This window comes from Grus americana, chromosome 17 (assembly GCF_028858705.1).
Source record: "Grus americana isolate bGruAme1 chromosome 17, bGruAme1.mat, whole genome shotgun sequence".
Taxonomy (NCBI): domain Eukaryota; kingdom Metazoa; phylum Chordata; class Aves; order Gruiformes; family Gruidae; genus Grus; species Grus americana.
In genome coordinates this window covers 6,456,416-6,477,520 of record NC_072868.1, presented here as the reverse complement: position 1 = coordinate 6,477,520, position 21,105 = coordinate 6,456,416, and the positions used below count along the sequence as shown (strand labels likewise).

The following is a 21,105-nucleotide window of genomic DNA, read 5'->3' as shown; positions in this document are numbered from 1 at the left end:
GGAGCAAAGATCAGCACGTGGCTGCTTCTTGGTACCAAAAGCAGATTCCCAGAGGATCTTCGAGAGCACACCAGTGGCGGACCAGGCAATAAGGAACAGTGCAAGTGTTTGCTACTCCCTCACCCCCGGGCGAGCCTGTGTATTTACTAGTCCTAATTTGTTTCCTCTATCCCTGCTAATCCTAACCACCCAGAGTAGGAGTTCCCACCAGAGAGAAGGGAATTAGATTTTCTCGAGGACGCTAATCCATTTAAATACAGCACTTCTTAGGAGACTCGGCACTTTTCCCAGTGAGCAGCCCTGCTCTCCGCACAGCCCTCTCTCTCCCACCTGCCTAGGGAGACAAGAGATGGGTCCCATCCCTTGACAGCACCAAGCTGTCAGAGCAGAGGTGCTTGGAGAAGCAGCAGCTTCCTCCAGGTCTTAAGAGCAGAGCTGCTTTAGTCCAAAACAGCATGAAGTCACCTGTGGACTTGCTCCCAGAGCAGCTGATCCCAAGGAAGCTGAAACAGCTCTACCCCCACTTGAAGGCCTACATCAGTTCCACAGGGTTGGCTTGAAACTTGGTCAAGCAACAACACTCTGGGCATGCTGCTCCCCTGTGTTTGAGAGCACAGGAACATGCTGCCATCATCAGGGCACATGCACAAGCCCATCTCCACCTCCCTCTGTCCCTCCTGGCTGCAGGGGACAGCCCTCCCCAAGCGTCATCACAATTTGATCACCAGAGGAATGACGGACTCACCTCCTCCTGCCATAGTGCATTAGCTTTGCTTGCCTGGAGGAGCTTCAGTAGTATCAGCCCCCAGGGATGCCAGTCCTACAAGAGTCACTTGTTGGTCAGACACGGAGGACAGCTCAGGAGCAGCTGACAAAGCCCCTCTGAGCTGCAGGCCACTGCCAAGCCAGATCCCAGCATGCCTCCCACTTTGGTAAACCAAGAAGTTACACAAACACGAGCTCCCTGTTATCCAGCTCCCAAAAGTAATTTCAGATCAGAAACAGTCCAAAAAGCCCATTTTAGCAAGTACCAGTTTATTTGGGGGGGTGGGGAATAAATCAGTAACAGTGGAAAATCCCCAAGAGCAATTACACAAGAGATTCTAAATATCCCAAGAAGCACACACTGCTCCTGCCTTCCTGGTAGTGCTGTCCATAGGCAGTAAAATCCTCCCTCTCCTTCCCAGCCTACAGTGAACTCTGTGCAGTTTTTAGAGCCTCCCAGAGCCCAGTGTTTTCCCGAACACACTTGTACTGGGACCAAGTGAGTGAGTCAACCTGGAAGAGCAGCCTTGGGAAAAGTCCTCTCGCACCGATGTCTCAATACACAGTTCGCCTGCCTAGCTCTGAGAAGCAGCTCATCAGCTGAAGCTGAATTTCTTTGTTCTATCGCCTCTACGAATTGGGCCTCAAGCCTACAACAAAGCCTCGGTAAGGAGGCTTCAGGAGTCAGTGAGATTTCTAAACAGCCTTTGCAACCGTCCGGTTTTGTGCTGCCTACTCGGTTGCTCAGTTTGGGGACCCACACTCAGATTTCGTCTTAAACCACACCAGATTCACAGGGCTGCAGGACACGACTTGCACAAAGTTCCGTAACGCCTTCCTGAAACAGAGGCATCGGACACGCATGTTACCCTTCGTTCTAGGAGCACTGGGCAAATTGGTCTAATTCTCAGTAGAGGTAGGAGCTATGTACATGATATATTAAGAAAGACCCACCAAAGAAGGTTCAGAGCCAGGTGTCTACAAAAGCTCAGTGCCCCCAGCTAGGAGATGCCGCCAAGGCACCAGTCAGACCGCAGCCAGCCTTCTCCAAGAGGCAAGAACCCGGCACAGTACCGCAGGGGACTCTGCAGGCAGCCAGCCCCCCAAACAAGAAGTTATTTTCTCTGTAATGCGAGCTTCCAGCGCTTGCTTCCAAGAGCAACTCCAGCTGGGGATCCCTGTTCCAACTCAGGGATCAAACCCGGCACATGAAGGACTGCAGCCCGCTTCCAGGCGCGGCCGGGACACGGCGACGTGGCCCCGGGGCTCAGGCTGCTCCCAGCTGCCTTCCCCAGCACGAGCCCATTGACAAGACACAGTAATGACGGAGATCTTACAGTAAGGCTGCTGAAGAATTAACTCCAGCCCTTTCACTCTTAACCGTATATTTCTCAGCAAAATATATAATACATAGCTCTATAAGACTGATTATATTACAGCCTAGAAATACTCGTCTTTTCCCTACTTTAATCATATAATGAATCCAATTTTGCATACAGATTAATCCTAGAAGTTATTGCCTTGAATTTATAATTAAAATTCATAGAATAAAGCTTAAATAGTTTTCACAGAGACTCATTGCATTAGTGTTTTACATAAAAAGGATAAAAGTTACCAAATGAGAAGAGCAGCCATTTCAGAAACTATAAATAATTCTATTTAAAAAAAAAAAAATAAAACAACCCCCAAATCCTAAAAAAGTTATGGGAAAAACATAAATATCTTTACCCTCTACAGTAGCTGCTATAGAAGAAACCTGTAACACACTGTAGCTAACTCTGCTTCAGTTCAGAATATGAATCATATAAAACAACATCTCTAGAGAAATGCCCGGCCAAAGGAAACACAAAGGGATTGAAAAAAATAAATCTGAGGAAATTAAAAAAGTAGATTTTTTTTATTATTTCAAAACAATTTCTACAAACTTTATATAAACATTAGGCTATTTTCTTTAAAATTTTGTTATAAAAAAATCCTACAAGCAATCCTTAAAAACAGGTAAGAGACTGAAGGCAAGGAAAGGGTGTCGTCATAGCCAAACCAAACGTTTGGGCTGTCCTGATTTCATGGATTAACGACCCTTGCCTGGGGCCGACAGGAAGAGACAGAAGTCTCCTGGGGAAGCTGTTCCCATAGGCCCTTTACGGCATTCAGGGATTTTGAGCCCCTATGGGCCTTTTACTCCCTGATAAGGCAACATTATCTGTAGTGTAAGAGATTCATAAATAGTTCTCCACAAAAATGCTTCACATCAACAGCCTGCTGGAAGACGTCTATTAGCAAGGTTTATAAAAAATAAAGCCATCTTCTACAGAAGCAGCCAATCTGAGCACGGCACACCGGATGCAAACACACGGTGTTTGCTTCCATACAGTCTGTTTTGTGCTTATATACCCTCTATAAAACCAAGCAGAGAATTTGGCATCTTTATTCATTTTACACTAGCTTTAGGAAAAAGAAAAAATACACCGAGGTGGTTTGTTTTGGGGTTTTTGTGGGTTTTTTTCAGACTCTTTGTATTTCATTGGGCCCTTGTTAGCTGAGTGGGATGGGAAGGGTCACGTAGGAAGTTTGTTTTTTCTTGAAGTCACTTTGAAATTCAATCCAAAAAAAGCATTCGTTCAGCACATCTCATCTGAGAGCACAGTGTTTCCATACAGTCTGTTTGTCCCTTGATGGGCATAAGGTGCTGCTGAGCTTTAAGCATAGAACTCATTTGTAGGGGCCTTCTTGTAGATCGGTTTCTTCCCGAGGTCGTAACTGCCTTCGTCCTTTTTCTTCATGCGATAGATTAAGAGGAGGATCAGGAAGACGGCAAACAGGAGGCCCACCGCCCCTCCTGCAATGAGAGCTGGGGTGGGGGGGGAAAGAGCATGGAATAAGTCTGAACTTCTGGACAACTCCAAACCATCAGCTACATCAAATCTGCTTCAAGAGTACCAGCCCCCAGAACTGCCTCCAGAGTCTGCGTTGTCCACGTGCCTGTGGACACCATATGTGCCAGCATTTCCAGCACCAGCAGATGTTATTGGAAAAGGCCAGAAATTGTTCTTCATCTAACCACAGAATAATCACATGTTCCACATTAACCAGATTGTGTTAATATTCCACTTTAGTGCAAGAAAAGTTTTGATAAAAAGACATCCTCCCTGCACGGACACAAACCAAAAAACCACCCACCCAAAAAAGCCCCACCACAAACCACAAACAGAGGTGTAGCACTTTTCAGGAGCTGATGGTGATTTGAATGCTTTACTAACTACCTGTGTGAGCACACTCTGGGGACTCTGTACTTCAGTTGAAGAACAACATCCTGCTACCACCACCACTTCCCTCCAAAAAACACCCCATCAACCAAAAACCACAAACACCCAGAAAACCACCAAGATTTTCTCTCTCCTCACACCAAAGGTGGCCACAAGACTTCAGTGAAGTTTATCCTTTGCTGTGACACCTACTGATTGTGCTAAATCAGCTGCTTTGTTAGGTGGCTTTGCAATCCACTCTTCCAGTTGCTCCTCCAACTGGGAGGATGGCTGCAGATCGGCAAAATGTGCCGAGGTTTGTACTTGGACCATCAGGCCACGCGCTTGATGCCTTGAGATAGATCTGTCCTATGTGCTGAGGGGAAGCCAGTCACTTGGTTTTGCTCTAGACAGAATTATTTAGATTTATTACAGCTGACTAGGTGTTCAAATCCCTTAGAAGGGTTGTTTGGTTCCTGGTAAGGCTCAGAAAAAGCAGGACTTGGGCAGAGGTTAGAAGGAAAACACCCATATTTGATATGAAAGTCTGATGTCATTGATTTATGGCTAGATACGCTGCTTTTTGAGGTAGTATCTGCGTGCAGAGCAGCTGCTACATGACTTGTGTGGCACTTAAGCCAACAGTCAGCTGGCAGGCTCAAAAACAAGCTGTTTACCCCAGCAAGGCAAGCAGCTCTTCTGCTAAGGGACTAGAAGACAGAAGTGACCCTGCTACAGGTAGTCATAGAGGTAACGCATCTCACTCCCCTTGTCAGCAGGGAGCTGCTCCCCAGAGAAACAGGGGACAACAGAAGCCATTTTGATTTACAATATTAATGATTTATCAGGACAAGGTGGAGTATTACCTGTAAGGACTTCTGTTCTTTCAAAGATGCTGCTGTTGGCTGTGCTTGCCATGGAGATCTTGTTGGACAGGTTCTCTTCAACAGGTACAGCTTTGTCTGGAATGATTTCATTGTCCACCATTGTGTTTTTCTTCTCACCTTCTATCTTTCTCTCAGTATCTCCAGGGATATAGTTGTCAGATATCTACAGAATATAGACAACCACACCCATCAGTAAGCAGCACCCAGCCTTCCTACAGTTGAACGTAGGAGGGTGTGCAGGGAAAAGAAAGTTTGCTTAGTGCATTACGAGTATGCTGTTCCCGCTCATGCGGGTAGAATCATCTCAATGCCACGTCTTGCAGGGGGAAGGGTATTCAGAAAGCTTCACAGACAGACCAGAGTAGCTACAGCTACAGACCAGCATTGCTTAAAGCGTGCAGAGGCAATACTTACCACAGGAGTATCCGTGGTAGTCAGATATATGGCATCTTCAGAGTCTGAGTAGTCTGCGGGGGAGGGGGAGAGGGGAAAGTTAGAAAGAAAAAGAAAGGGGAGGGGGCTGTTTTCCTCTCATTACATGCCATTTTTCCAGAACTCAGACACTTCCTGCAATGCCGACAACTGCAGACAAACTAGGACTCTTGTTCTCTGCCGACTATAATTCCCTCTTATCTACTAGTACTTTCGCCAGTTAATGGCTTCGATTGCACAAGACCATGAGATGTAATGTTAAGAAGAACACCTCTCGCATGGGAGGGCTCTTCGGCTGGATCCATTGGCCCCTGCTGCAGATTACCAGGAGCTGTCCTGCGAAGCCTGTCTGCTATAGCCTGCTAAGGGAATGCCAACGGAGGGCAATGCTCTCACCACCCATCCCTCAAGGATAGTTTGCCAACCCTTTAGTTACCAGATCTGCCCAAACATGTCATGCACAGATTTCAGCACTTGTTCTTTCCCTTTTAGAGAACAAGTGTTCACATAAAGGGGACAAGGAGCTACAGAAACTGGTTTGGGCAGGGAGCTTTGCATGTCACAGAGAGTTCACTTGAACACCAGTTAGTCCTTTACCTTGTTTGGCCTCAGCTGAGATACTAACTTTAAGCCTGTTAACACTGCCTTGACAATAGATTAAAATTTTTAAATTTTTTTTGTTTTTAAGTTTCTCAGAAATTCTTTGGTGTTCAACAGGAAAGAGATCCAGCCAGTGCAATGCCTTTTCACTTGCAGTAAGACCAGCTTGGCTGGACTCCATCTGTCCTCCCTCAGTGATTCAACATCATGGTACAACCACTTTCACTGTTCTCATCTGTGAGTGACTACGATTCACACTGCTTTCTCATCTCCACCTGACACTGTAGTTCCCTCTGGAGCTCTGGCTGTGCATTTAGCCCACCACTCATGGGCTGGTGCTGGCATAAAGTATCAACTGAGGGAGATCCATTTTCCCCTTCCCCACTTACCTCCAGACCCAGATGTCTCATCTATATCTAACTCATCAGAAGTTAAGTGAGGCCTGAATCCGCCAACGTCTTCATCATCTGGCAAGTCTCCGGAGGCAGGGTAGTCAAGCCATCGGGCGTCCATGGTCTCTGTTTCTCTCACCTGTAAACGGGGGTGGAGAAGTGTTAAATATCAGGCAACTCCTCAGAAGCATCTTGCAAAAGGTCAGGAGTTCAGAGCCTGGGCTGAGAACATCACTTCTATCAGAAGAACATTAAATGCTGAACTTCCTCTTCACTAAAAGCATTATCTTCATCAGCCGGGAAATAGCTGAATTCCCCTAGAATTTCTCAGAAGTGAGAACCAGCCTGGGACGGGAATTTCCTGAGTGCTACAGATTCAGGAGGTTCACTTGAACCCACAGGATGAAAAATAAAGCAGGATCTTGATTAGGAGTTTGTACCAAAAGCATTTGGAAAAGCAGTACCTTCAGTCTGCAGTCAGGGAGGATTTGGAAGGACTTGCTATTCCCAGAGAAAAGGCCTGGCACCTATAGGTCAGTTTTTTTCACAGCACTGAAGCCTTGTGCCAAGGAAACGCATTGCTTCTTGTATTGAAAACAAACCTATTTTATCAGCCAAGGGTTAAAAACTGGTCTGTCAGTTCAGCTGAATTGCTCTGCAATATAATGTGAGTTCAAGAGCACTTGCTATCAGTAATGACTTGCCTGAAGGAAGAGCTTGCCCTGCCTCAGTTCTTAAGACGCACGTAAACAACCAAGTCTGTAAAATGATAAAATGAAGTCCGTGATCTTATGGCACAACGACTGCGGTTACAGACACACATTAGTGAAGTAGCAGGAGAGCCTCCCAGAGACCCAGCTGTTTGGCCACAATGGCAATTCACACACCAGAGCTTGCTTGCACTTGGACCTTCAAGGAGCCACAAGCCCAAACCTCCTGCCCTCACCACAGTTATGCAATTTCCCCAGAGCTATTTCTCCTCGCCCCATGACCCTGGGGCCAGCCTCGGTGAGGGTACCGCAGGTATGAGCTCCTGGGTTGCTCAACACCAGCCCGCAGATTCCAGCATCTCCAGATGCTTCCACAGCTGTGAAGTCATCGCTGTGGTGGGGGACTTGACCCCTTTCCCTACAGCGAAAACAGCAATGCAGATGGATGGGTCCCACAGCTGGGGGCTAAGCTGTCAACATTTTTTTTTTTATGCTGTCCCCAAAGAAAGACTGAGAACATGTTCCTTGGGTGTCTCCTAGAACTTGGGCTCAAGTCTTGAAGGTGTAAGTGCATTTTTAATGCACTCCAGTCCTGTAAATCTGAGGGCTCTTCTTAATGTATGGGTTTACCACAAGCCAGAGAGTACAGGGGGTGAAGATCAGAGATTGGCAGGGACAGATAGAGCTGGGTGGCACCACCCAAGCTCTCGTGCTTGCTGTTTCATCAGGGCAGCAGCAAGACCCTGAGTATGAGATAAGGGCTTTTGCAGCTCCTGTGGCTGGCATCAGCCTTCTGCTCACCTGGCCACGTGTGGCCCATCCTACAGCCCAGCGGTGGCACTGACTGATGAATCACATCCGCTACTGATCTGGCAAGCAAAGGCCAACAATCGGCCACAAGCCATGTGTCAGCTTCCTGCCCATAGCCCCAGCCCCGCTTCCAGCCCAGACTTCCCTGCCCATTAGCATACTGGTTTTGCCACAAACAAGGCCTTGTGGTCTGGACAAGATGTTTCTCATTTTCCATAAGGAGCAGCGGCTACTAGATGTGCTTTTCATTAGCTTATTGAGGCATCTTTGGTTTCCCCAGCAACTCTGCTGGAAGATAACCAAATTAACAGCCCAGAGGGCATGAAGTGCTGAGGCCAGCTCTCCTCCTAGACCCCCTGTCTCCACTCTGCCCGAGCCTGGCACTAGGTGATGGGAAGAAGGCTGTGGAAGAAGGCCAGCTGTGAAGAAATCCCTTCCCAGCCTAGAACCAGGCATTCCTACCATTATGGATCACTCACTCCAAAGCAAATTCATTTCAAGATATATGAAACCTAGCCAAAGCCAGACCTGCAACAGAAACTGCTGCCAGCACACAGTAACTGTTCCCATGAGAGCTTCTGGCCAGTTCATCAAGGGGCAGGAAGAGCCCAATTCCCATCTGCCCAAGCTAGGGCACCTGGGCTGGGAAGCAAGTTTGCTGCAGATCCGTATAACCCAGCTGCCGCACCAAGGCAGATCAATGTTGGCAAGAGAGCTCCGCTGAGCCACACCCCTGTGCCAGCTCATGCCATACTTCGTTATGAATCACGGCCAGCTAATGTCCTAATGAGGGCGGCTCAAGAAAACCCACGTTTAGGCCACCGAGTGGCTGGACAGCAGGCTGACCTTATCAGATCAGCCCAGCTGTGACCAAAGCTGTGGCAGACAGCCACGGTGATTAGTACATACTGTGGAATGCACCAGGTTTGGCTATCAGAAAACCCTATTTAAATCAGGACAGACAGTGTTTACAAGCTAGAGGACATAACAAGGAAATTACTGACTCACAAGCATAAATAAGATTATATGGGAGCGTTCCCTGAACTCACTCTTCATCATCCTCTTGAGCAAGGACAGGGAAGCTCCTGGAAGCCATGAGAGCTGCTCGAACGGTACAGGAAACTTTTCTTGTGGGCAGTGAGCCTAGTTTTACAAATTCAGGGAAGTGTGATGGCTGCGGAGCATCTCTGTACTTACCCTCCAGGTTTCAAGACATGCTCTCCTAGGGAGCAGGCTCCTCCTGGGAGCTGGGGCATGGGCAGCCCGGGAAGAGTTAACACTGGAGTGCCGTGCTCGCAGGGTAGGTCTGGAGCAGGCACATTCCTCGCATACACACCTGTGACAGGGCACACAGGCACTTTCAGACTTAAAGGCAAGGGCTTTAGGCCTTCCATATAGAGGTCCCTAGAGAACTGCTTAAAAAGTGCATCCCTTTCCAAGGGGATTCAGTCTTCCCTATGCCTCTGCTACCAGGTGAAGAGGCTCCAGGGAAGCTGCCCTTGCTTCCTCTTTCCTCTTGGCTGCAGCCTGCCAGCTGAAAGCCAGGAGACTGCCACAGGATGACAGTCAGCCCTTGCCAAGTATTCTCTGGCCACATTCAGCTTAACACCTTCTGCAATTGCCAGCTGGAGAAGGGCACCGGCGCTGCTCGGAGTCTGCTTTCCACCACCTGTTATCCCAGCACTGGAGTTGGGCCAGGGACTTGCTGGGAGAGTCGGACTGGGCGGCTGCACAGCCCCACCTTGTCCCAGCAGCTGAAGTCTAGCCCTGCTATTAATAAGCTTCTCTCTGGGACAGGTCTGTACAGAAATCAACCTTTTCTGCAGCAGTCTAGTTCCAGGATTTCTTCCTCATGTTAAGTAGCTTTATCCCCAATAAGCACCAAGGGAGATTAACCAATGTGCTGGGGAGCAGAAGCTTTTCCTGCCTGCCAGCGGCAAAAAAAAAGAGTTTATTCCCTGCCAGACAACCAGCATGTCAGGCACGTGAACTATGAACGTCATTCCTGGAAAAGCTGGGCACAGAGGTCTCATGTTTGAACCCTAGACTGGCTGCACTACTGGATGAAGCCATACACTGTTTGCTTAGTTCAGGCACAGGAGTTACACCCCTGGCGCCCCAGGCAGGGGCTTGCAGCTTTGCCGTGCTCCATCCCTAGCCCACCCCACTCCATTTTGTGCTCCTGAGGCCTTCACTTACAGCCCCAGCATTCTACAGCTTCTTCTCAAAGCAAAAACATCTATTTATTGAGGCAGCAAGCAAAGTTTCTGTCCGATGTGACTAGCCGCTGGCTAGTTCTGGGAAGTAACAAACCCCAGCAGCTTGCCTGCCCCAGCCCACATGTCTTCACCACAGCCTTTGCAAACCCTTTCCAAAGAGCCCAAATGACGGTTTGGGGTAGAGACAAAGTTTTCCAGACATGGAACTGGCTTTTACAGCTGGCCCTTATCTCTGATCAAACACATCAGAGTTCATTAAAAGCTTCTCTGAAGGGTCACAGCCAGCAAGCTGCAAAGGGAGTCAGACCTGCAGAGACTCAGGCATCCAAAGCGCAGGGAGCTCTTTATCAAGTTTATAACTTCAGCGTGGAGACCCAGCGCTCACTCTTGCATCTCCCTCCCCAGCACTGTGTACATAAGTCTAGGAGTAAACAGGAGCAAGGTGAAAGTCAACCTTACCTAGACAAATCACATGGAGCTGGGCCAGCCTGGGAGGTGGCAGAAGAGGGGGCAGAGGTGCAGACCTGTTAACTCATTGCAGCCTGCCGGGACAGATAAATGCAAGTGGCTCCTGGGGCTTCTGTCAGGGGCTCTGTACTAGGGGACAGTTCTACAGATCACCTTGCAAGCAGGATTACACAAAATGTCTTTCCCAGACCTGTACTGTCAGGGGCAGATGTCACCTCATACCACCACAATGCAGATCCAGATCAACTTAACAAGAAAGAGCTCCTGGACAACACAAGCAGCTGCCCACACAGCCCAGCCTCAGAGCCCGGTTACTAAGAGATCATTCTTGCAAAGCCACCACGCTGGCCCTCGTGCATCATGAGCCAAAGAGCACCAAATCCAATGGGGCCTTTTCAGTGCAAGGATGCAAAGCTCTGTGAGCCACCAAGCCCAAGACAGGGAATTTATGTACAGTTCACTCCACCGAGCTCTCTCAGGAGCACACAAACCAGGAAGGTTTTAAAGCTCAAGGAAAGCGTGCAAAGGAGCAGGGGTTAGGAGCTGAGCTCACCCCCTTTGAGGCACACCAGCTCCCCAAAAGCAGGAAAGCGGAGGAGCCATACAGTGCTGGAAACCAGGCAAAGACAGCTCTAACTTCCTGTCTTAATAAGCACTAAAGTTATTCGAAGTGACATGAGCTTCCAGCAGACAGCTCCTGCCAGACAAGTAAGGGAAGGGTCTGTATTTACCCCCAAACCACCACTTACTCCCTCCATGCTCCAGCTCTGTGTAGGGGGGGGAAAAAAAAAAACCACCACGAACCAAAAAAACAAAAGTCACTTTTGTCCTGAGAGCAAAGCAAATATCAGTATTTCAATCTAGGTAGCACTTAACTCCTTCAACACATCAGCCACAGTAAAAAAGCCACTTGTGCTAGCTCCTTGTGCCCATGCTCAGCGGGTACCATTTTACCTCTCCTTGTTCCTGGTCAGTCTATCTCATGTAATTCCCAGCACACACAGCCCAGACAGAAGTTAAACAGCACCCATCCATGTTTAGTTGCATGACAGGCTCACCCTGAGGCTTCCAGACACGGTTAAATACTACTGTACCCTTGCTCAACACTTTTCAAGCAGTCCTACAGCAGGACCACAGGCAGAGTGGCTTTGTGCAAGGCCAGCCTTGCCCGTCTCCTCTCCGACAGCTGCTGTACAGGTGCACTCTTGTCACAGTGAGCTGAAAACGTAAATCTTTAGCACCTCTGAGGACTAAGGGGGAAATCAGAGACAGAAGCACAGACCAGGGCTTGCAGGCAGCTCCTGGCTGGCAGCAGGGGACATATAGCACTGTGTGTTCAGTACCCCAGGATCAGTTATTGCACGCCACCCCTTGCATTTGTGCCTCTTACCAAAGAGGGAAAAAGAATTTTTTTTTTTTTTTTAAATTGTGCTCAGTAATACAGGGAAGGAGCAGAGTCTTGCTTAATAAGACAGAGGAAGAGCAACATGCAGGCTGACAAACTGTTCAGCTGGTAAAAGCATCACTCAGTCAAGGTGACTTAAGAGCAGCATCCCCAGTCCCTGTCCAACCAGGTATCTGTCTCCCCGAAGCTACATAACCGGTCCTGTGTGCTCAGACTCGGCAGTCCACGTGCTACATGGGGCAAGCGCAGTAATGCGCGTCCAGCACTAACACAGCCTCAGCCTGGGTCAGTCCCCGCTTGCCCCCGCTCCCCGTATGATTCTTTAAGCTGTGTCGCCGCAAGCAGCTCTCCTGGGGGCTCATGCGGCAGCAGAGGTATAATCCCCGTGACAATTACACAGTAATCCCGGGCTCTGGAGAGCGACCCGCTGTTGCTGGTGCCTCCCCTGCAGCAGGGATGAATCCTCCCGGGCTTTGCTTGCTCAAAATAGGCTTCCCTGCACTGACAAAGTCAAACCTCAGTTACCTTTTAACTCGCATGTGTTTACTTACACACAGCCTGCTCTCTTCAGACCACACCGTACCCAAGTGCCTTTCAGGCCATGCCATAGAAGCAAGCAGAAGGAGGACAGAGAGATTATAAAGGAATGAATTCTTGTTTAACTGCTCTTGCCTGATTATCAACCAAGAGCAAAGCCATAAAGATTTGAGGCACATGCTGGGATCTGTTTACTGCAATGGTGGCAAAATAGCTGCTCTAAATACTCGGTGCCCAACTCCAGAGAGCTATGGAGGGAAGGAGATGACTGCATCCCCCTTCCAGCTAGACAGATAAAGCTCAGCAAGCAGTTGCAGATGGCTGTGTGTCAATCACTTGCCCTGAAGCAAATATAGATAAGGTTCAGAGGAAAACTGCAGGAGGGGAAAGCAGGAACTCTCACGGGACTCAGGAGGAAAACAACTGCAGCAGACTCATTTTGTGCCCTGAAAGGTTCTCGTGGTCGCTGGCAGCAAAACACACCTTGCTCATAATGAGATTTATTTTTTTTTATGGTAGTTACAAAGCTGATCATAGGTATTTCCTGCACTTCATTACCCAGGGCTCAGCTCTGAAGTTGGAGAAATCTATTCAAGGTTAAGAAAGGGATTCAGTTTTCCAGCTCACAACTCGCTCCAAGTTGCCCTACTGTAAACTAGGGGGCTCCTATTGCATCCCTGTCTGCAGGAAAAAAAAAAAAAAAAAAAAAGATATAAAGGCCCCAGCAAGGCAGCTTTTCCATCAAGGATGATTTCTCATGCTGATACTTCAGGTTTGGGATATTTCATTTTTCATATTTCCCCGTCACATCAGGGAGAGCCCTGCCCTCACTGCCCTTTCCTAGAATACAGCTACACCCCAGTATTTCCTCAGACACACACACAAGCAGAATTTCCACTTAGCAAGAAACACACCATGTGCATTTTTGGGTTCTTTATGCTCCCTCATGCCAGAATGTTAGCAAGATTAAGCCAGGCAGACACCCAACTTCAAAGGGTGCCTTTCCGAGCTGGCTCACCATGCAGCTAATCTCAGCTTGTTTGTACAGTCAAGATTCCCAATGCTGCACCCTGCAAATGCTTCCCCTCCCACAATCCAGTTTAATCTAATCAGAAGTAGTAGCCCAAAGATTTAGTCTTAGCCCAGGCAGTTGAGCTCTGCCAGCACAGTTATGCTATTTAGAGTTTTGTTTTGTTGGCAAAGCTACCAGCAAAAAATTGTAGCAGAGGAAGTTATCAGCACGAAAGCACTCGAGACGGAGTATCCATGCCACTCCATTATCAGGCTATACCCATGTAAGCATTTATACAAACAAACATTTCAACAGCAGGGATTTTCCTCCTTAGCTACAGCAGCAGAGGCTGGGGTTCTGATGTGTGAGAGGTTTGGGGGTTTTTTTGTTTGTTTTCTAATGGAGACATTCCCAGCTTGCGCAGAGGTTGCCTTGGCTTGGGCCCACAAAGCAGCAGACACAGTGTGTGCTACTGGGGAATAACGCAACTGTACTTTGGGAAACCTGTCACTCCCAGGAGCATTTTCCTCTCTCTGAAAGCTCTGCACTCCCAGCCAGGCTTCCTCCTCTCTCTGAACCGGGGGTGAGCAACTGGCAGCAGTTTTCCAGCACTCCCTGACCACATCTCTGCACCCTCGCTGTCACAGCCAGGAGCAGAGGGACCCAGCTCTTGTTTTGGTCGCTCCTTCCCTGACTTTGCAAAGCCTGCACTTGGCTGGACTAGCAAGTTGTTTAGTAACCAACGTACAGGACTAGCTCCTCATACTCAGCCTCAGGAAATTTAGAATTAGCGCCAAGAACAGCCCGCACATAAACAGTCTCCTGCAAGATCCTGGCTCCAGAGTCTGCTCCACTGCACATTGTGGATTTGCAATAAATATTTATCTCACTGGGGAACAGAGTCTTCCAAGCAAAAGCTCCTGACATCAGTAAGGACTATGTTTCCATTTGGGGGAGAGACCGCTAGAAGCTTCTCTGCTTTTAAAGGGAGACATTAGCCCACAAAAGAAGCTCCTGCCACCCTCCCAGCACCATGCTGGCCAGGATCCGTCCCTCCACCTATGGGTCCCACTCCTCTCTAGGCCAGCGTGGGAGTACCCCATCACGCCAGGCATCCTCCTTGAAGCCACGCTCCCCTTAGTCACCTTGCCTTACCCACGGAGACTTCTGTGCACATCCAAGGCAGGCACTTTCAGTGTCATTAATGCACGTTAACACTTCTTTTTATTGCTATAGTTTGACTATAATGGCAGCTAAAGGGCAGGAGGCAGGGTTAGCCTCGAAGCAAGGTAAACAGGGCAAGGCCACAGCACTTTGATTTCAAGTTTTACAGCAGACAGCAGCACAGTTTTAGTTGCACTGTGGTGGAGACACCTTTTCCTCTTCAGCAGCTAAGGCAGAGCAACATCAGAAGAGAGAAATCCTTCCCATGGCAGACTTTGCTTTCCCTGGCAGAATACAATTTGTTTAAGCAAACAGAAACCTTGTTTTTACTTGACACTAGCTGCTTGGGTTAACAGTGCCATGGGTCTCCCAGTCTCCTTTTCACCCCAAGGAATGTCTCTCTCAGAGTTTAATGAACTGCTTTGATTTTTAAGTTATCCCAATAATTTGTCTAACAAGAGCCACTTGGCATTTTATAAGCAGATTCTCAGCCTCAAAGGATTTAAGGATAAACTGACAAGAGTGCCTACTTCCCGCAAAAATAAGACTTTTACAAGAAATGAATTTTTGAAGTCAGCCAAGCCTTCAGAAATTGAGAGGGACGCAGCTACATCTTGCGTGTTTTCCCCTCCTACGCTGACATTTTCTCCAGATTCAGGATTAAGTATTTAACCCCCTCTTTTGAGACTTTCCACTCCTTCAGCTTGCTTTGAACGCTTTCAGTCATTTCGGATTAATACTGCTGCCTTCCTCTCTCCCCCATGCAACTCGTTTCCCTCTGAAAACACAGCTACCACAGAGCTGCCAGAGCAAGTTAGTGGCTGCTCAAGACAAGGCCATCTTCTGATCTGCCTTTGCCAACACCAACTCAGCTACCAGCAGCAATCGTACGTCAGAGCCTGATAGCTTTTTGCCCACAGTAGCCACAACCCACTGCCTGTTAGACGAGAGGCAGCAGGTAGGGCTCTTGGTATCGAGAGTGGCACAGACTGTCTGCCAAGCAGCACTAGTTTTGCTTGTCACCCCTTTTCTTCCCCCATTAGAAGAAATCCACCCCTGTGCTGCCGCGTCTCAGAAGTCTGAGTCATTGCTTTGGGTAAGGGGCCAGGGCCGTTACTCAGAGGGCGACAGAAGAGTCTCCGGGAGCTGTGAGGCCAGGCAAGTGCCAGAAACCCTGAGTCGGAGCGTGACTGCTGAGAGTCAGGGCTGCCGGTGATACACAGCAGAGCTGGTCAGAGGCAGCAGCATTTACTGGACAACCATTCAGGCACATGCTTAAAGACCAAGAAAAAAAAAAAGAGTCTGAACTAATCTAGAAGCCCAGCCCTAACAGGTCATTAACGTAGGATCTTTTATAGCCCCTCAGAGCAGTAGCTTATTACAAGTTAAAGAGTTTAACTGGGCTACCCTGCCTATTCAGAGCCACCAAGCCAAATCTCATCTCAAGAGTCTCATTCTAGTGCAAATCATTTGAATCCTTAATCTAAAGTGTTTGCATTCCACTGAGTCTCAAACAAACAGCCACACATGCTCCGTAACAGCAGCCTGGAGGTCAGGCGTGCGCAGGGTTTGTCCCCGCCGGTTTTGTAGTGTTTCAACTACATTAGCTTCTAGTTTGAGGCAGCAAAAGCAGCACAACCCTGCTGTTGTCACAGGGCATAAAGGAACAGGCCGTACCAAAAGGACGGTGAGAATGCAGCTGCAAGGATCTAAGAGCAGGCTGAAGAGGATAAATGTTAACTCAAGAGCAAGGAAGTATTCTGAAGGATGGACGCTCCGTTTTGTCTCACCAAAGCTATAGCTGGGGAGTTCTGCAGGATCAGTGAGCCATGATAACTTAATGAAGTAATCTTACAAGTCAACTTAAGTCATTTACTTTGCAGACTGCAGAAACACAGTACCATGCTTCATGCTGGTACAGTCACTATCACCAAATTTTAAAAAAAAATAAAATCTGGTTTTAAAGACAAAGCCCATCAATCCACCCATTTCAGGGAGAACAGCTTAACACACACAAAATGCAGCACAACCTGATGTTAACTTACAACCAGCCAAGTGGATTTAAGCAGCCAGCATGTTTTCAACGGAGCACGCACCAGCACCAGGAGTTGGAGGAAAGGGAAAAGTAGCTGCAGGAGTGCTGAAGTCTGCACGCCAAGCAGCCAGCCAGGTTACCTCCTCTCCACCGTCACTCTGAAAGTCAAGTTAGCAGCTTGCGATAGAAGTGGGACACAAGCGTACCAAGAAGGCAGTAAGCCGCCACAGGAAAACCACGGCAAGGTCACATTAGGCTCCACTTGAGGCATTTGAGAGCAGCAAATGGCCTCCCCACCCCAACCATTCAGACGGCTCAAGGCAATAGTAAAGCCATTAATAGAGGCTTGAGGGGAGGGGAGAGGGGAAGGCACATAGGAAAAAAAACATTTTCACTGTTGTTGGACTGGATACAGATCTTTGCAGGACCTCAAAGTGCCAAGGCCTTGGGAGACAACAGGAGGGGCAGGAAAGAGAGCAATCATGTTAACTAATGTTCTAGAGTGAATGAGTCTCTGGTACCACAAGTCTGAAAAGTACCAAGTTCAGCCCCAATTTGCCTCTTGTGTAAGCTGTTTGGAAATCTGAACTACAAGAAGGTGCTCTCTGGCATGGAAGCTGGCAGGCACTTAAGACAGATGAGAACTGGGCAGCAGCGCTGTTTCCCTGAGTGTGCCCCAAGCACCGCAGGGGTGACTGCTCACACCCGCCTGGGTATTTCCACATCTAGTATGGGCAAGGTGCTGGGCTGCAGAGAGACTATGCACCCCTCAACTCCCACCCCATGAGTTGCGCATGCAGTTCAACAAGGTGCAAGGTGCTAGAGAGGCTATTTCTTTCTACATGTTATAGGCATTTCATCCCCACAGCCAGCTCTAGGTTCAGTTACCCGAAGTCATGGTCCTTCAGGACTAAGGGATGTCACCTCAAGACATCATCATTTTGCTGCTCTGTTTTAGGGAGGCTTAAGCAAAGCCAGGATTTGCTCTACATGTTCAGCTGCCCCATGAGTTTGCCAAGTCAGAAGGTAAAATAAAGTAAAACGTGCAGATAGCAATGTCTTGATTTGATTGGGAGGGACAGATGAGAAACTGGGTGAAGAGCAGAAAGAACAGGCCTCGGGGATCAATGGCAGCAGGACAAGCCAAACCGGTTTTAACATTAATAATGCTGCACTACTTTCCAAACACAGCTATCATCAACAAGACACCAGCTTTGCCAATCAGGAGGCCTCCAAGCATGATTGCTTTAAACCGGCAAACAGAGCCCATAAACAGCACGAAGCCTCCCCCCTCTCCCTGAGCAATCCTCTGCCAGCAGCTTCTGGGGTGGATTTCTGTTTGTCTACACACCGCTGGGGATGCGCACACACACACGATGTGGTGCTGCACAGAGACTTTTTCTGCTTACTTCAAGGCAGGAAAGTAGGACAGCTGCAACAAGCTTGAGGCCCATTAGCACCACTCCCACCCTACTGAGCTCAGGGTACTGGGAACCCTCTTGCAGCTCCAACGTAGGAGCAGCCCAAGTGTGCAGCAGACAGATACCCTTTGCTTCCTCCTGTGCCCCCAGGGGCACTTTTAGATGCTAAAAGCGCAGGGAGAGCCCAACGATTCTAAGCCCAAGCAAGGCAGACCTCAAGTCCTTTGCATTCAACCAGAGGGCTGGGGACCACCTGGAGATGTCAAGCATAGGGTCCAGCCTCCCCCTACCCCACAGGGACAAGGCAATGTTCTCACACAAAGCTGCTGTGCTGTTGTAACACAACCCACTCACAGCCTAAGTACCAACGTCACACTTCAGCACTTCGGTAATATTCCCCACCCTCTTACACATCCAAGATTGCTTCACACAGAGAAATCCCATCTACACCAGAAAGCCATGCAAGGAAAAGGAGCCAAAGCATTTTTGTTTGTACAGGCTTGGGGAAATATTCAAGCACCAGATCACTCTCAAAAGCCATGCTCTTACATAAGCACAAGAAATACAATCCCTGTCTTGTTAAGAAACAGCTACCTGTCTTCACCCTTCCCGCACAGAAGAACTAAGAGCCACATGCTGTGCAGCTCTGCACGTTTTGGCAGTGCTATTAAAAAAAAAAAAAAAAACACCAAACATGGGAGGAGTGCCAGCAGAACTCTCCCAAACAGTGTGTCATCCTCGTCTCCTCCCCAGCAGCCCATAACCCAAACAATTTGTTTGGACAAGGTTTTATAGTAGGCCAGTGTTACTTCTCAAGCATACACTCCATCTTAGGTAGCTTAAAAGATACAAACATTCCATACAAGCTCTATATAAGGATTTATAGAATACGTTTGTGCAAAATTGGTTGTCTTTGCAGAAATCTAATGCTTGCAGACCACTCAATTTCCCAGGGACATCAAGTTGCATTTCATACCAAACATGGTCAATCCAACTTCCAGATGCTGTCTGCCTCAAAGGTTTGCCCTACTAGTTTGGGCCAGTTCTCAAACAAGCAATTCACGTGCTTAATAGCAGGGATAAAGACACCAGATTAAAGTGGATTTGGGCTGGTTGGTTTTAGCAGAGAGCAGCTGATAATTGCTACAGATGCTCTCTGTGGGAATTTCCTACTCTGCAACCCTCTAACTCCATTTCCTTACTAGAGAGCAACCAAGCACCAGAGCCTTATCAGTTCTGATCTGCCCACCCAGCCTTCAGTCTAGAAGGAACCGATGTGGATGATTAAACCTACTGTTGAGACCCCCGATCTCCCACTGTTACCTTAATCTCAGCAACTCTTTCAGACTAACAGAGGAATCTGCCCCAACCACACTATCAGCAAGATGGACACACACACAAAACAAACGAGCAGCAGGGAGGGCAGAATCCCAAAATCTGTGCTTTACCACGAAGATCCCACACGTGCCCGGCTTGAAGCATCCAAACTGTTTCATCTCATTATATATTTAAGAGTCTCTTAAACCTTCTATGGTAACACATCGTTTTTCACTCTCACGTGGAAGTGAGGAAGGTTTGATACACATCGAAAGACACCAGGTACCGGCACAACCAAACTCCAGTAAGACTGGAAAGCATACCCAGGCGCTGTAACGCATTGCGCATATCTAACCTATCGCACATTCACAATAAAAGAGGGATTAAAGGACTTCAGTCCATGACCAGCAGTTGAAGATCAAAGCTGTAATGGAGAGCAGTTCATTTGTATCGTGTACCCTGTACTGCTCTGATTCCACCAGCCCTGAATACAGAAGGGCAAGGCAAGGCTCACCAGTGTGCAGGGGAGAGAAAGGGATACGTGAGGGGTGGCACAACCACCGGGACAGTTCGTGACAGGGCAAGAGGTCTACATGGAGCACACTGGGCCAGGACAACGCTGTTTTGGCATCACACGGAGGAAGCGGCACAGCACGCAAGCCGGGAAGGAGGCAGAAGAACCGGAGAAAGGAATGGGAACTGCCCTATTGCTATTAACCCATTTTGCCCCCGCTTCCTCGGAGAAGGACAAATGGCTGGGGGCAGGTCCCCGGGCGGGCACGGTGGCATTAGCTCTCAGGCTACGGGCGAGCGAGACCCGCCGCAAGCGTACCCGCTGCCGAGAGCCGTGCCGAGACCCACGGCCCGGCGGGGAGCAGCCGGGTCACCCACCCCCCGGCACCGGGAGCACCCTTCCCTACTGGGGCGCGCAGGCGGGGCAAGACCCTCTCCTGTGGCCCGGCGGGACTCACCGACTCGGCGGCGGCGGCTTGCAGGAGGAGGCCGAGCAGCAGGGCGGCGCGGAACACCGGCCAGACGCGGGGCAGCGGCATGGCTGTGCTGGGCTGTGCTGGCCGACGCGGAGCTCAGCTGAACGATACGCCGGATGGCGCAGCGATCTCTGACCGCCCCCCCACCGCCGCCGCGGCCCTTATAGGGACGGCGTAGCCCCCGCGGGGGCGGAGCGCCGCTGCCGCCCGCCCCGCCGGAATGCCCGCGGGCCCCGTCCCGCATCGCCGGCACCGCGGCGGGATGCCGAGGGGGCTGCGAGCTGCCCCGCACCGGCATCGGACCCGGGGACGCCGTCAGGTTGTTTGCCGAAGCACTTCAGCCCTGCTGTGAACCCCGGGAGGGCCCGGGGCCGGCTCTGACCGTGCGGGTGCGGACTCTGCTCTGCACGGCTTGTGCCCCCCCCCGCAGCCGACGGGACGATAGGCAGTGACTTGGGGGAGGGAAGGGGGGAAAGGAGGGGGGAATAGAGGGGGTAAGGGGGGGAATGGAAAGGGAAAAAGGGAAAGGGGGGGAAGAAGGGAAAGGGGGAAGAAGGGAAAGGGGGAAGAAGGGAAAGGGGGAAGAAGGGAAAGGGGGAAGCAGGCACACAGCATCTGTTTTCACAGCATTCCACAAGTGATAGTCTCACATTTACAGAAAACCGAGAACGACTCTGCAACTTGCAGTGTCATCACT

The 21,105-nt window shown here is 49.2% G+C and overlaps 1 protein-coding gene across 1 annotated transcript; it reads right to left on the bottom strand.

Moving 5' to 3' along the window:
- Positions 1-1,018: 1,018 nt before the first annotated feature.
- SDC4 (syndecan 4) lies at positions 1,019-20,550 on the bottom strand. The gene is made up of 5 exons (XM_054845311.1): positions 20,391-20,550; positions 6,319-6,460; positions 5,312-5,364; positions 4,877-5,060; positions 1,019-3,616 (listed from the first exon to the last, which is right to left on the bottom strand). Exons 1-5 carry the CDS (start codon positions 20,469-20,471, stop codon positions 3,465-3,467), a joined length of 612 nt encoding a protein of 203 aa, XP_054701286.1. The 5' UTR covers positions 20,472-20,550; the 3' UTR covers positions 1,019-3,464.
- Positions 20,551-21,105: the final 555 nt, after the last annotated feature.

Bases quoted from the DNA above. Each gene is read 5' to 3' on its own strand.
- SDC4 (XM_054845311.1), bottom strand. From the start codon at position 20,471: ATGCCGCTGCCCCGCGTCTGGCCGGTGTTCCGCGCCGCCCTGCTGCTC. The intron at 5,365-6,318 runs GTAAGTGGGGAA...CCTCCCCCGCAG, and splicing joins TGAGACATCTGGGTCTGGAG to ACTACTCAGACTCTGAAGAT. The intron at 3,617-4,876 runs GTAATACTCCAC...CCCCCACCCCAG, and splicing joins AAGAACAGAAGTCCTTACAG to CTCTCATTGCAGGAGGGGCG.